The sequence below is a fragment of the Rhinoraja longicauda genome, chromosome 1, assembly GCF_053455715.1.
Source record: "Rhinoraja longicauda isolate Sanriku21f chromosome 1, sRhiLon1.1, whole genome shotgun sequence".
Classification (NCBI taxonomy): domain Eukaryota; kingdom Metazoa; phylum Chordata; class Chondrichthyes; order Rajiformes; family Arhynchobatidae; genus Rhinoraja; species Rhinoraja longicauda.
The window spans coordinates 58,409,838-58,422,841 of record NC_135953.1 but is presented as its reverse complement, the minus strand read 5'-3'; the positions used below and the strand labels follow the sequence as shown (position 1 = coordinate 58,422,841).

Here is a 13,004-nt window from a genome sequence, read left to right as displayed (position 1 = left end):
AGATTCGTGTGTTTAGGCCTCCTAACTATTCAGGCACCATTGCCTTGGCTCTCCTTGTTTCACTCGTCGGAGGACTATTGTATTTACGGAGAAATAATCTGGAATTCATCTACAATAAAACTGGTTGGGCCATGGCTGCTCTGGTATGTATTCAGATTGCCATGAAATTGTTCAGTTAATTACAGCTTTTAATGGATATTTTACATATGCAACTAATTATGTCAGTGCTAACATTAATTGCGATCATTTGTAAGATTTTCTATATTATCTGACAGGTTACATTTGTATCAAAAGACAAACTGCTGGAGCAACTCCATGGAGCAGCAGCTGAAAGAGGGTGGGAGGGGAATTGTTGATGTTTTGGGTCAAGACCCTGCATCAGGAATGAGGGAAGATAGCTAGTATAAAGAGGTGAGAACGAGGCAGTGTTTGAACAAGGCCTGGGAGGTATGATAGATATAAACAACTTGGATGTAAATGTAGACGGGTTGGTTGGTGAGTTTACAGAAGCTACCAAAATTGTTGGAATCACAGGAAATGTGGAAAGCTGTCAAAGAATGGAGCGGGATCAGTTACAAATAAGGTGGGAGAAATGGCAGTTGGAATTTAATCTAAGCCAGTGTGAGGTGCTGTACTTTGGGAAGTTAAATGCAGTTGATTGCATTGATGTACAAAAGGACCTTAAGCTCCGTCCATAGTTCCCGAAAAGTGGCAACACAAGTAGATAGAATGGTAAATAAGGCATATGGTATGTTTGCCTTCATTGGACAAGTTATTATTATATATATATATATATATATATATATATATATATAATATATATAATATACTATATAAAGTTGCCCCCAAGAGGAGATGTGGACTAAATCATGTCAGATCCAAATTACCTCTTGCAATACTCAACTGACCATTTTTTCTTCAGAATTAAATGGCTGAACATGGCCATTACAGCCCACTTAGCTGTCAAAGGCTTTTAAACTATTCTTAAATGACTCTGATAGAAACTTGAAAACTATTGAAATTTGAAACTATTCAAATAATTAAGCAGAATGTAAAATATTTGAAATGTGTACAATATATGAATATAATTATTGTATCTATATATATATTATATTACTAAAACTCTCATCTTGTATATATATATATTTGTACCCGAAATACAGCCAAAATGGTACACGATAGCGCAACAATATTAGCCCCACCTCACTCACCATTGCCCTACGGTCCAAATAGTTGGTATATTTCAAAAGTTATTCATTTTATAAACTTTAAAAATGACTTTTAAAACTTTAATAAATGCCTTTACCACTTTTCCTGCCCATCAGCCGCTCCTGCGCAATAATACCTCCGTGTTCAACAACAAGAATGGGAACCCAACAGGTCCGCGCCTGCGCATTTGGGGCCCGTTGATCTAATACTTATGTAAAATGGCCACTGGATCCATGCGTGCGCAGTTGTGGGTGGGTTGCCGCCTGGAGGAGGGCACGACCCGCCCGAGTAACGAGAGTGGCGGCCAATGAGGGCGGGGGGGGGGTGAGGAGAGCTCTCCTGCTGCTGGCCGCCGCGATGGTCACCCAGGGTCGGGGTGAGTGGCTCCCTCTCCCATTTCCTCTCCCCCCTCGCCCGACCCGAACCCGGGGTAGTTTTAAGGGGGGTTGAGGGCTGATGGAATGGGTATGGGGGGGGGGTGGGAGGGGAGGATGGGGGGGATAAGGGGGGATGGAGTGGGTGAGTGGGGGGGGGGGGGGAGAGGAAGGGGGGGGGTAGTGGGGGAGGGGAGGGTGCTACACCAATGCAGGAGAGGTTTGGACCCAACAGGTCCACAGCAGCTAGTATATCAGTAAATCTGACATTCCAACACAAGTCCGCTCGTAAAGTTTTGAAACTTCAGGGAGTCACTGCTGCACTGTTGTGTTCAATGGACCTTTTTGCTTGGCTGTACTTGTCAGAGATTTCCTCACGCACAAATGGCTGATAGCGAGCAGTTCCAAAGGGAACTGTCAGCTATCAGTCAATGAGATCCAGCTCAATCTTTTTTTCAATTTAACTTACTTCCTACACTGTGCACTGCTCCTCATTTTTTTCACAACCGATTTGCATGTGCATTTTCAGGAGTTTACCCCTGTTGCTTTTTCAAGTGAGAAAGTGATAATTTTAGATTGAGAAAACTTTCCCATTGTTTTTAATTGCTCATGGATCGAGTTTGTAATGAATGGGTATGGTTAAAACCAATTCTGTACAAGTGCTGCATGAGCTTTAATCTTTATTTCCATGAGGGTGGACACAAAAGTGACCCACATTTGGCTGTGCAAGATCTCACTTGGAGGTGGGTGGTGGTGTAATCAGAAATGTGTCACACTGGTACAAGGGTGAATAATCTGCAGTACCTTTTGCTCGGTCCCAACAATAAGCTAAATTTGGGAGTTAGTACTTTTGGAGTTTTAAAGTTCAAATATTCAAGCATAAGTTTGATGAAAATTAGATTTAAGAGCATATACGACTATCAATGCCGCCAAACTGATCTAGTTCACAATATTGAGGGAAGCATTCTTTATTTCCTTGAGAATGGCAGTTGCTCATAGCTCTATGTAATAAAGAGGAACTGCAGATGCTGGTTTATACCAAATACAGACACTAAATGCAGGAGTAAATCAGTGGATCAAGCAGCATCTCTGGAGAAAATGGATAGGTGATGTTTCAGGTCGGGACCCTTCTTCAGACTGAAGACTGAGTCTGAGACTGAAGACTGAGTCTGAGGATCCGAAGACAGTCCCGATCCGAAACATCACCTATCCATTTTCTCCAGGGATGCTGCCTGACTCACTGAGTTACTCCAGCATTTGTATCTATTTTTCCTCACATCTCTTGTTCTTTACGATTCTTCAATAGACAATGTTATCATGGTCTTGCAGCATGCAGATATATACTTCATTTGCAGAGGAGATATGAGTAAATTTAACATTTTGTGATGTCCAAGCATCACTTATTCTGACAAGAGGGTTTTTGTCCGATTATCCCACTTGTGAAACATCTTGTCATCTACTTTGTTATGTTCCCGAAAAGTCTTATATTATTCAATATGATTATCACTCATTCTTCTAAACCCCAAAGTTTACAGATCAATTTTATGAATGACTCATGATAGGACAGCATTTTCATCCCATGATTTCGCCTAGTCAGTCTGAAGAAGGGTCTCGACCCGAAACATTGCCCATTCCTTCTCTCCCGAGATGCTGCCTGACCTGCTCAGTTACTCCAGCATTTTGTGAATAAATCAATTTAGCCTTGTAAATCTTATTCGGACTGCCTCCAATGCTAGTATCACCTGTTGTAAATTAGTGTATCGGTGAATCAAAAATTCATATTACTCCAGGTGTGGCCTTATCAGTGTGCTGCAAAACAAGGCTTCCTATTTATTATCTCCAACCTTCTTGAAACATCATTCCAGCCTGAAAAAGATTGTCTATATTTTTTCAGGTTTTGATAGGCCATGGACCTGAATGTGACACCGTTCACTCCCTTTAGCTTCTGTCAGACTTACTGATTGTTTCCACCATTTTCTGCTTTTAATGACTTATGGTGGCTCAGTTAATGGAAATTGTTCCATGGTGCATTTTTACAAAAGTTTATTAGTGAAAGATATTCTCATCTGTTGGGAAACAGTTTCCTACAATTAAATTTATCTCTTGCCTGCTGCAAAATCCATAAAATTGACAGATTACACTGACTTGCTTTGCCGTCTCCACTCATGCATTTACATCTCTGTCTTCAGCAGGGAACACTCTATTTTCGTCATCCCTTTGAATGGCAGCCAATTTGTCTCCTTGCGGGTTTATTGTTTATTTAAATTGGTGGTCTTAATTGTAAAACTAGGTCAGGCCAGTTTTTTATTCTACCGAAGGAATTGTTTGTGGTGCCAGATTTATTGTAGTTGGAAAATTTGGGACATAAGTGAATATGGTCTTAAAAATGGGCATTCTTATTTTTTCATAGTGTGTGGTATTTGCCATGACATCTGGACAAATGTGGAATCACATTCGAGGCCCACCTTATGCCCATAAAAACCCACAGAATGGACAAGTGGTAAGTGTTTTACAATTGAAAAATGACTTGTAGACTCAAAGAGAAACTTTATTGGCTTTACATTATGGAATTATGTAATGTCTTGTAATGTTTACCTGCTTTTCATGGGATAAGTGTTATGAACTGGTCACATTGAGCATTTCAGTTGTGAAAATTCATTAAATTATTTAGTTTACTTAATGATAAAAGTACTTACAGATTGATATGATACTCTCACCACATTTAAGGGGTTTCTGGAAAAGCACAGAAATTGTCTTAGAATTAAGACCTAAAGAGCCTCCGCAGTATGACTCAAAGATTCTATAGCGCAATTAGTATCTCAAGAGATGGCTTTGGAAATAATGTATGCATTCAATATTTTCTTTCAAAATTTCACAAATTTTAGAATGGTTCCAATGACTGGGGGGTAGGAAATGTAATTCCACTATTTAGAAAAAGAAGCAGAGAGAAAATGGTGAACGCAGTTAAATTGGATTGACATCAAGGTACTTATAATAGAGGGTCAGGCATTATCTCAGGAGTGAAGCAATGGGTGACATTTCGGGTCGAGACCCTTCTTCAGACTGATGTCAGGGGAGGGGGCGGGACAAAGATAGAATGTAGTCGGAGACAGCAAGACGAGTGGGAGAACTGGGAAGGGGGAGGGGATAGAGAGGGAAAGCAAGGGCTATCTGAAGTTAGAGAAGACATTGTTCATACCATTGTGGTGTAAACTACCCAAGTGAAATATGAGGTGCTGTTCCTCCAATTCGCGCTGAGTCTCACTCTGATAATGGAGGAGGCCCAGGACAGAAGGGTCAGATTGGGAATGGGAGGGGAAGTTGAAGTGCTGAGCCATCGGGAGATCAGGTAGGTTAAGGCGGACTGAGCGGAGGTGTTCAGCAAAACGATCGCCGAGCCTGCCCTTGGTCTTGCCGATGTAGAGAACTTGACACCTGCAACAGCAGATACAGTAGATGAGGTTGGAGGAGGTGCAAGTGAACCTCTGCTTCACCTGGAAAAACTGTTTGGGTCCTTGGATAGAGTTGAGGGGGGAGGTAAAGGGACAGGTGTTGCATCTGTTAGAGCTCTGGGGTCTAGCGGAATCAAGGGAGAAGGCAGGCACGAGTTACTGATTGTGGATGATCAGCCATGATCACAATGAATGGCGGTGCTGGCTCGAAGGGCCAGTTGGCCTCCTCCTGCACTATTTTCTATGTTACTATGTTTTTATCTCCTGCGGTTGCAGGGTATTGATGGAACAGCACCTCATATTTCGCTGGGGAGGGGGTGGTTTGGGTGGGGAGGGACAAGTTGACCAGGGAGTTTTGGAGGGAACGGTCTCTGCGGAAAGCAAAAAGGGGTGGAGATGGGAAGGTGTGGCCAGTATTCGGATCCCGTTGGAAGTGGCAAAAATGTTGGAGGATTATACAGAATACAGAATACAGAGCCTTTATTTGTCATTCGGTACCGAGGTACCGAACGAAATTACGTTACCAGCAGTCACACAAAAAAAGAAACACAAGACACATAACCCCAACACAAACATCCATCACAGTGACTCCAAACACCCCCTCACTGTGATGGAGGCAACAAAACTTCCGCTCTCTTTCCCACGCCCAAGTCCCCGCGGCCGAGCCGCACCGGGCGCTGAAACATCCCACGGCCGAGCCGGGCGATGGAAGGCCCCGCGGCCGTACCGTGCGCAGCTAAGTCCCGCGGCCGAGCCGCGCCAGGCGATGGAAGGCCCCGCGGCCGAGCCGCGCCGGGCGATGGAAGGCCCCGCGGCCGAGCCGCACCAGCGATGTAAAGTCCCGCGGCCGAGCCGCACCAGCGATGTAAAGTCCCGCGACCGAGCCGCGCCGGGCGATGTTAGGTCCCACGGCCGAGCCGCGCCGGGCGATGGAAGGCCCCGCGGCCGAGCCGCGCCGGGCGATGGAAGGCCCCGCGGACGAGCCGCACCTGGCGCTGAACCGTCCCACGGCCGTACCGGGCGATGGAAGGCCCCGCGGCCGAGCCGCACCGGGCACTGTTAAGTCGAGCGGCCGAGCCACACCGGGCGATGGAAGGCCCCGCGGGTGATGGAAGGCCCCGCGTTTAGCGCAAACGGAGATACGACTCGGAAAGGGTCGTATCTCCGTTGATGAAGAGATTTTTTAAAAGGTTTCCCCCACCTCCCCACCACCCCCCACATATACACAGCTAAAGATAGGCTATTCAATATATCTAACACTAACAAAAGACAAAGAAAGAAGAAAGACAAACAGACTGCCGGCGAGCCGCAGCTGCAGGGCAGCGCCGCCACTTCCAGACACCGTAGGATTTATATGCTGTATGCGACGACTGATGGGGTGGAATGTGAGGACAAGGTGGACTGTCCTTGTTACGAATGGGGGGAGGGGGAGCAAGAATTGTAGGATATCGAGGAGACCCGAGTGAGAGCCTCATCTATAAGGGAAGAGGGCAACCCCCATTTCCTAAAGAATTGGCGAGACCAAGCGCAGGCTCGGCGATCGTTTCGCTGAACATGTCCGCTCAGTTCGTCTTAACCTACCTGATCTCCCAGTGGCTCAGTACTTCAACTCCCCCCCCCCCCCATTCCCAATCTGACCTCTCTGTCCTGGGCCTCCTCCATTGTCATCGTGAGGCCCAGTGCAAATTGGAGGAACAGCACCTCATATTTCGCTTGGGTAGTTTACACCCTGTGGTATGAACGTTGACTTCTCTAACTTCAGAAAGCCCTTGCTTTCCCTGTCTCTCCATCCCCTCCCCCTTCCCAGTTCTCCCACTAGTCTTTCTGTCTCCGACTACATTCTATCTTTGTCCCGTCCCCTCCCCTGACATCAGTCTGAAGAAGGGTCTCGACCCGAAACGTCACCCATTCCTTCTCTCTAGAGCCTGACCCGCTGAGTTCTCCAGAATTTTGTGTCTACCTTTGATTTAAACCATCATCTACAGTTCTTTCCTCCACATACTTAATAGAATTGGGAGAAGTCAACATAGAAAAATAAAAGGGCAAACATTGTTGAATACCCTGTAGATCGACACAAAAAGCTGAAGTAACTCAGTGGGGCTGGAAGCATCTCCGGAGAGAAGGAATGGGTGACGTTTCGGATCGAGATCCTTCTTAATGGGCAGAATAAATAAGGGAAGGCTGGTGGATATATGTTTCACTGTGATAGAAAAAATATAGGAAAAAAGTTTTGATTGAAGTGAAAGATTGAAATGTATAGGGGTTCAAAGGTTCTATGTCTTTGTCCTTGAATCACTGGAATGCAAACTTAAGCAAGTAAGCAGAAAGGTGAATGGAACCTTGGCCTTTATTGCAAGAACTGAGTACATTAGGAAAGACGACTTCCCTCTGAGGTCCAGATGTATTTGAGACAGAAAGAATTTCTGGAGATGAATTTCTGGAATGGTGAGTTTGTTCTTTGAGGAAAAATCATTACATTTTTGGATATTAAATGAATCAAGGCATTTGGGTTGGTAAGGTGCCCCGAGATAAAAGATCAGCCCAGTTATTGTTGTTGGAGTTGATGCAAGGGGCCAAAAAACGTATTTCTATTTCTTGTGTTCTCAATCACTTCCAACAATCTGATAACCAAAGCTTTTGACAGGGGAATTTATTCTTCTCGACGTTGTATGTCTAAACCTTGTCAATATACACGTACACGTGTTGAGACATTTTAGTACACCACTAAAGTTTAAAATGTTTGTAGTTGTGTTATTATACATTCACGTTCTGACTAATGTTTTACAGTTTAATGCTATCATGTCTGCAATGCATCAAGATGAAAGAACAGTAATCCTCTGCAGATTGGAATCAGGCTAAATAATTAGCCTTACGTGTACATATATTAGAATGATTAATAGATTAAGCTTGAATTTTATGAAGTGGATTTGATCACGAGAATAAGTTGTTTAAACTCGTCCTGGTTCTTATCAATGTCAATAAATGTAGACAGCTTCAACAAAGGTAACTATTGAGATTTTTTTCTAATGTTGCAGATATGATGACTATTTTATTAGCTGTGTTCAACTAGCATAATGTTATTCGTTGTCATTGATTTTATGAAGCTATTTTCCCCAAAGGGAGCCATTGTATTGACTTACCAAGTTTTCATTATATATGTTAAAAATGAGGCTGAGGGATTATTATCTTTCAATTTACTCTATTTACAAGCTATTTATTCCAAAAAGTAAGCAGTTTGGTGGTGATTAGGTTCCAGACAAGGCTCATGCTAATCATTCTCATGAACACCCTTTATTCATTCATTCCTCATGTGTTTCTCTAGCTTCCCTTAAATGGATTCCCAACTGGATAGAGAATTGGCTTTATGGAAAGACACAAAGGATGATAGTGGAAGGTTGTTTTTCAGAACGAAGGCCTGTATCTAGTGGTGTGCCTCAGGAATCGGTGCTGGGCCCATTGCTTTTGTGGTTTATATCAATGATGTGGATGAGAATGTACTAAGTATGATTAGTAAGCTTGAAGATGACATGAAAGTGGGTGGTATCCTAGATAACGAAGTTGGTAATCAAAATTTATAGCAGGATCTTGATCAGCAGGACGTGGACTGTGGAATCGTTAATGGGGTTTAATTCAGATAAGCGTGAAGTGTTGCATTTTGGGAAATCAAATTAAGGCAGGACCTTCTATAACTTTGACTTTGTCAACTGTTCTCGTTACTTCTTCAAAAGGCCCTCAATGAATATTTCTCTTTTTACTGAGAAAGACAAAAAGAAACGATTAGGGATAAGGATTTTGTACATGGGAGATTGTGTCTCGTGCATTTAATTGAATTTTTTAAAGAAATAACCACAAAGATTGATGAAGGCAGAGCTTTAGACGTCAACACAATGATCAAGTACCTCTGATGTTGCTGTACATGGAGATATCCTTGCAGTCTTTCGTTTGGTCAATGGCATAATCTAACAGATGCTAATGCCTGGATCATGAATTTTATCATGAGATTTTGTACATATTTTTCTGGAAAGTTGTTGAATGTGACATGATTGCACCAAGCATTTTTCTTCTCTCTTATGCCAGTCATGCCTCACCAGAATATTGTGTTGTTTTACTGACCCTTGAATTTAAATCACTTGGAGGCATTAGTTTGGCTCTCTTGGAATATTTTTCAGATTTAACTCGAAGCATTCCTTAGAAATCTCCAGTTCTTCTAGAGTTGAACACAGATAACTGAAATTTGTTGGTTCCATGTTAGATCTGAAGGGTCATGAAGTATTTACTTCACCGACAGGAGCAGTCACTGAGACACAAGGCTAGCTTATTCTTGACAGTGAATTCCACACCAAGAGAAGTGTTTATTTTCTGGTTTGCACTATTATTGTTTATCACACTATTATTGTTTATGCACTATAATTATTTATTGCACTATTATTGTTTATTGATTTGTGTGTTTTTTTACCTATATATATTGACTTTTTTGTTCTTTATTACAAAGTTCATAAGATCATTAGTGATAGGAGTAGAATTAGACCATTCGGCCCATCAAGTCCACTCCGCCATTCAATCATGGCTGATCTATCTCTCCCTCCAAACCCCATTCTCCTGCCTTCTCCCCATAAACTCTGACACCAGTACTAATCAAAAAGTTATTTTTTACAGAGTTTTATAGAGTAATATGTCTACATACCTGTTGTGCTGCTGCAAGTAAGAATTTTATTGTTCTGTTTCAGGATACATGACAATAAAACTCTCTTGACTCCCTTTGCCCTTCCTCTTTCAGTTTACACTAGAAGGAATTATACCCCCTTCATGTTATTTGAGCTGGCAATTTCTTGCCCATTCAGCCTCACCCAGGTGTCAAAGCACCTTAGTTCTGAGCTCTAATAGCAGAGGAGCATTCAGTTATGTTACATTTAGGCTCTGTTTGTGCATCCTGATGTTTCAGGTCCCGAATGTTGTGGAGTGGACAGTGTCTGTGTGATTTCTTTTAACATGCAAAAGCCGAGGGAGAGTTAGATGTTGGTGAGTTGAGGACTGGTGAAGTGATGGTAGAGAAGGAGTGCAGTTGGCAAATGCGGAGGGCCAAAGAAAGAGTGGGAGGATACCTATTGCAGGGAATAGGGAAGGAGCCAAGTGACAAGATGCAGGAGAAAGGGAGGTGGGTGAAGAGCTGGAGGCCAGGAGAAAGCTACAGCATTTGGTGGTGGATGCTGAAGAGGAGGAGATTCTGAGACAGTGAAAATTAGTGGAAGATGGATCAGAGTAAAGGAAAGTAAGGAAGTGATAGTGAACAAGTACATTTCCGAAACATCCACCCATTCCTTCTCTCCAGAGATGCTGCCTGTCCCGCTGAGTTATTCCGGCATTTTGTGTTTATCATTGGTTTAAACCAGCATCTGCAGTTCATTCACATTTGTGTGTGTGTGTGTGTGTGTGTGCACATGTGTCCATGCATATTGACAAATATGTGTGATTCTCAATATCCATGCAGCAGAAACTGGACTTGAATTATGTTGAAAGTACAATAGAGTGCAGATGCTTGAATCTGTATCAAAAATGGCAAACATTTCAATGATTCAATGGTACTTTATGGTCACATGTACATAGGAACAGTGAAATTCTTTGTTTTTGCATACAATCCATTAAAATCCTCATTCTGAGAAACTAGGTTAGGGAGCATCAGTGGAAGGAAATTGACAGTCGGTGTTTCAGATCAGACTTAATCTAGTCTAGATCTGCGCTGCTTTTATTTTGCTCCATTTTTCTTGGACCTCCTTGGTACAGAATCAGACTATCTGCTGCCAAGTCTGTCATGGAATAATAAAGAAGTCAATAATATGCTTCAACAATGTTTCAATTTTGAAATATTAACATCGGTTTAATTGATTATAAAAACCTTTTGTACCTTCCAGTCAAATGGACTTTCAGAAAGACTCTTGTCCTCAGCTTCATTGATCTGATTTTGTTGATGTTGGTAATCTCCAAAGCTAATGCAAAAATTATAGATTTTCCCGTAACAATTTGGAACGCTTATTAGCACGTTAACAAGTCTAACAATTGGTCTTTCTGAAATTGTACGAAAATTGTCTCGTCGCACTTTATTTAAAATATATGAAAGAGTACATCAGCAGGAAAATGCTAAAATGTGATTCATGCACCAACATGTTCTATTGTGCTATATAATGAGATTTTATTAAGTAAAATCAAGAATATTCTACAAATTACTAGAGGTTTGTGATTTTTTTTCCTCATCTTCCATATTAATGATTCTTTGTTGTATGAAAGCGTCAAAGCATGCCTGTGTGAATATTGGTTTGCACACCCCTCAGTCTGGTTCAGTAATCACCGAGTCGAATACAGTACATGTAGTTCAATACCTTTATTCTTCGCGGGACTCTCTTCTGCTCAAAGATAACAGATATGCAAGATAGACCACTCGACTCTAAAACCCGTAGTAGGTTATGGGTAAATATCAGCGCCATTTTGGTAAGCAGATTCTGTGTGCAAGACTGGGCAGTGTTCACAACACTCTGCGATTTCTTCGCATATAAAATGTTTGCAAACAATTATTTTTAATATATAAACCATAAAGGTAGAATCGCCTTTATGGTTTATGTACATCATGTGAAAAATAAGATGAAGGGAGAAATAGAGCGTTGCTTTAAATCAGTTGCTTCTGATCCATGAGAAGGAACTTTGAGATCTATTTATCTCTATCTTGCCTCACGCACAAACACACACACATACACACACAAACACACATTCATACATACATGTATATTAAGTTAAATTTGTGCAGAGTGTGTGTTTGAGCAATACAAGGGAAACTGCTCAAAAGAGGGGGCTGGGGAGGAAGGATGAGAGGGAAATGGGCACAAACAGTTAGAAAGAATAAAATCAGAGAAATTAAGCAGGGGGAAAACATTTTAAAAGAAAAATAACAAAAAAATGTGTATTGATAGATGAGATATATTCTGCATTTTAATGGTATCATCACACATACCGTTCCCCCACAACACTGATTACACTGCGAGAGGCATAATGAACGGCGGGTTTTGCTTACCAAAATGGCGGACGTTCCACTCTGTTGCGTACTACACTTCAGTATACGCGATTTTGACGGAGTGGTCCATCTTGCTCCGCTCTATTATCTTTGCTTCTGCTCCACTCGTTCGAACTCTCACCAGAGTCGCAAGGATGGAAGAGAGAGAGTAAAAAAAAACATACAACTGGTCACATACAATACAATACAATATATCTTTATTGTCATTGTACAGGGGTACTACGAGATTGGGAATGCGCCTCCCATACGATGCAATAATTTAATTAATTTAAACAACAACCCAACGAAACAAATTGTATAAGAAAATAACTGCAGATGCGGGTACAAGTCGAGACCCTTCTTCAGACAAACAGAAACAAATTGTAACAGTTTTAAGACAGAGTAAAGTGCAAGTAGATCTGTGCCGGATCACTGTGCGATGTGACCATCCGGCTCAGCAGGACCGGTTCATAGCAGCTATGGCCCTGGGGATGAAGCTGTTCCTGAGTCTGGAGGTGCGGGCGTAGAAGACCTTGTATCGTCTGCACGATGGAAGGAGTTCGAACAGACTGTTGCAGGGGTGTGAAGAGTCTTTGTGGATGCTGATGGCTTTTCTGAGGCATCGTGTGTTGTAGATGCCCTCCAAGCTGGTAGCTGTGTTCCGATGGTCCTCTGAGCTCTATGGAATACCCGCAGAAGAGCTTTCCTTTCTGTCTCCGTGCAGCTGAGGTACCACACAGGGATGCCATGTGTTAGGATGCTCTCTATGGTGCAGCGGTAGAAGGTCGTCAGCAGCTGTTGGGGTAGACCAGACTTTTTCAGTGTTCTTAGGTAGAACAGTCGTTGCTGTGCCTTCTTGACCAGCGCAGCAGTGTTATTGGACCATGTTAGGTCCTCCGAAATGTGAGTGCCCAGAAACTTGAAGCTGGA

The 13,004-nt window shown here is 42.4% G+C and overlaps 1 protein-coding gene across 4 annotated transcripts in view; it reads left to right on the top strand.

The window, feature by feature from the left end:
- tusc3 (tumor suppressor candidate 3) overlaps positions 1-13,004 on the top strand; it is a 318,808-nt gene that overhangs the window by 152,604 nt on the left and 153,200 nt on the right. For all 4 annotated transcript variants that reach the window (XM_078398086.1, XM_078398077.1, XM_078398067.1 and 1 more), the window contains 2 exons: positions 3-143; positions 3,994-4,083. In XM_078398086.1, coding sequence (XP_078254212.1) covers positions 3-143; positions 3,994-4,083 — 231 coding nt within the window. The remainder of the gene's footprint in view (positions 1-2; positions 144-3,993; positions 4,084-13,004) is intronic.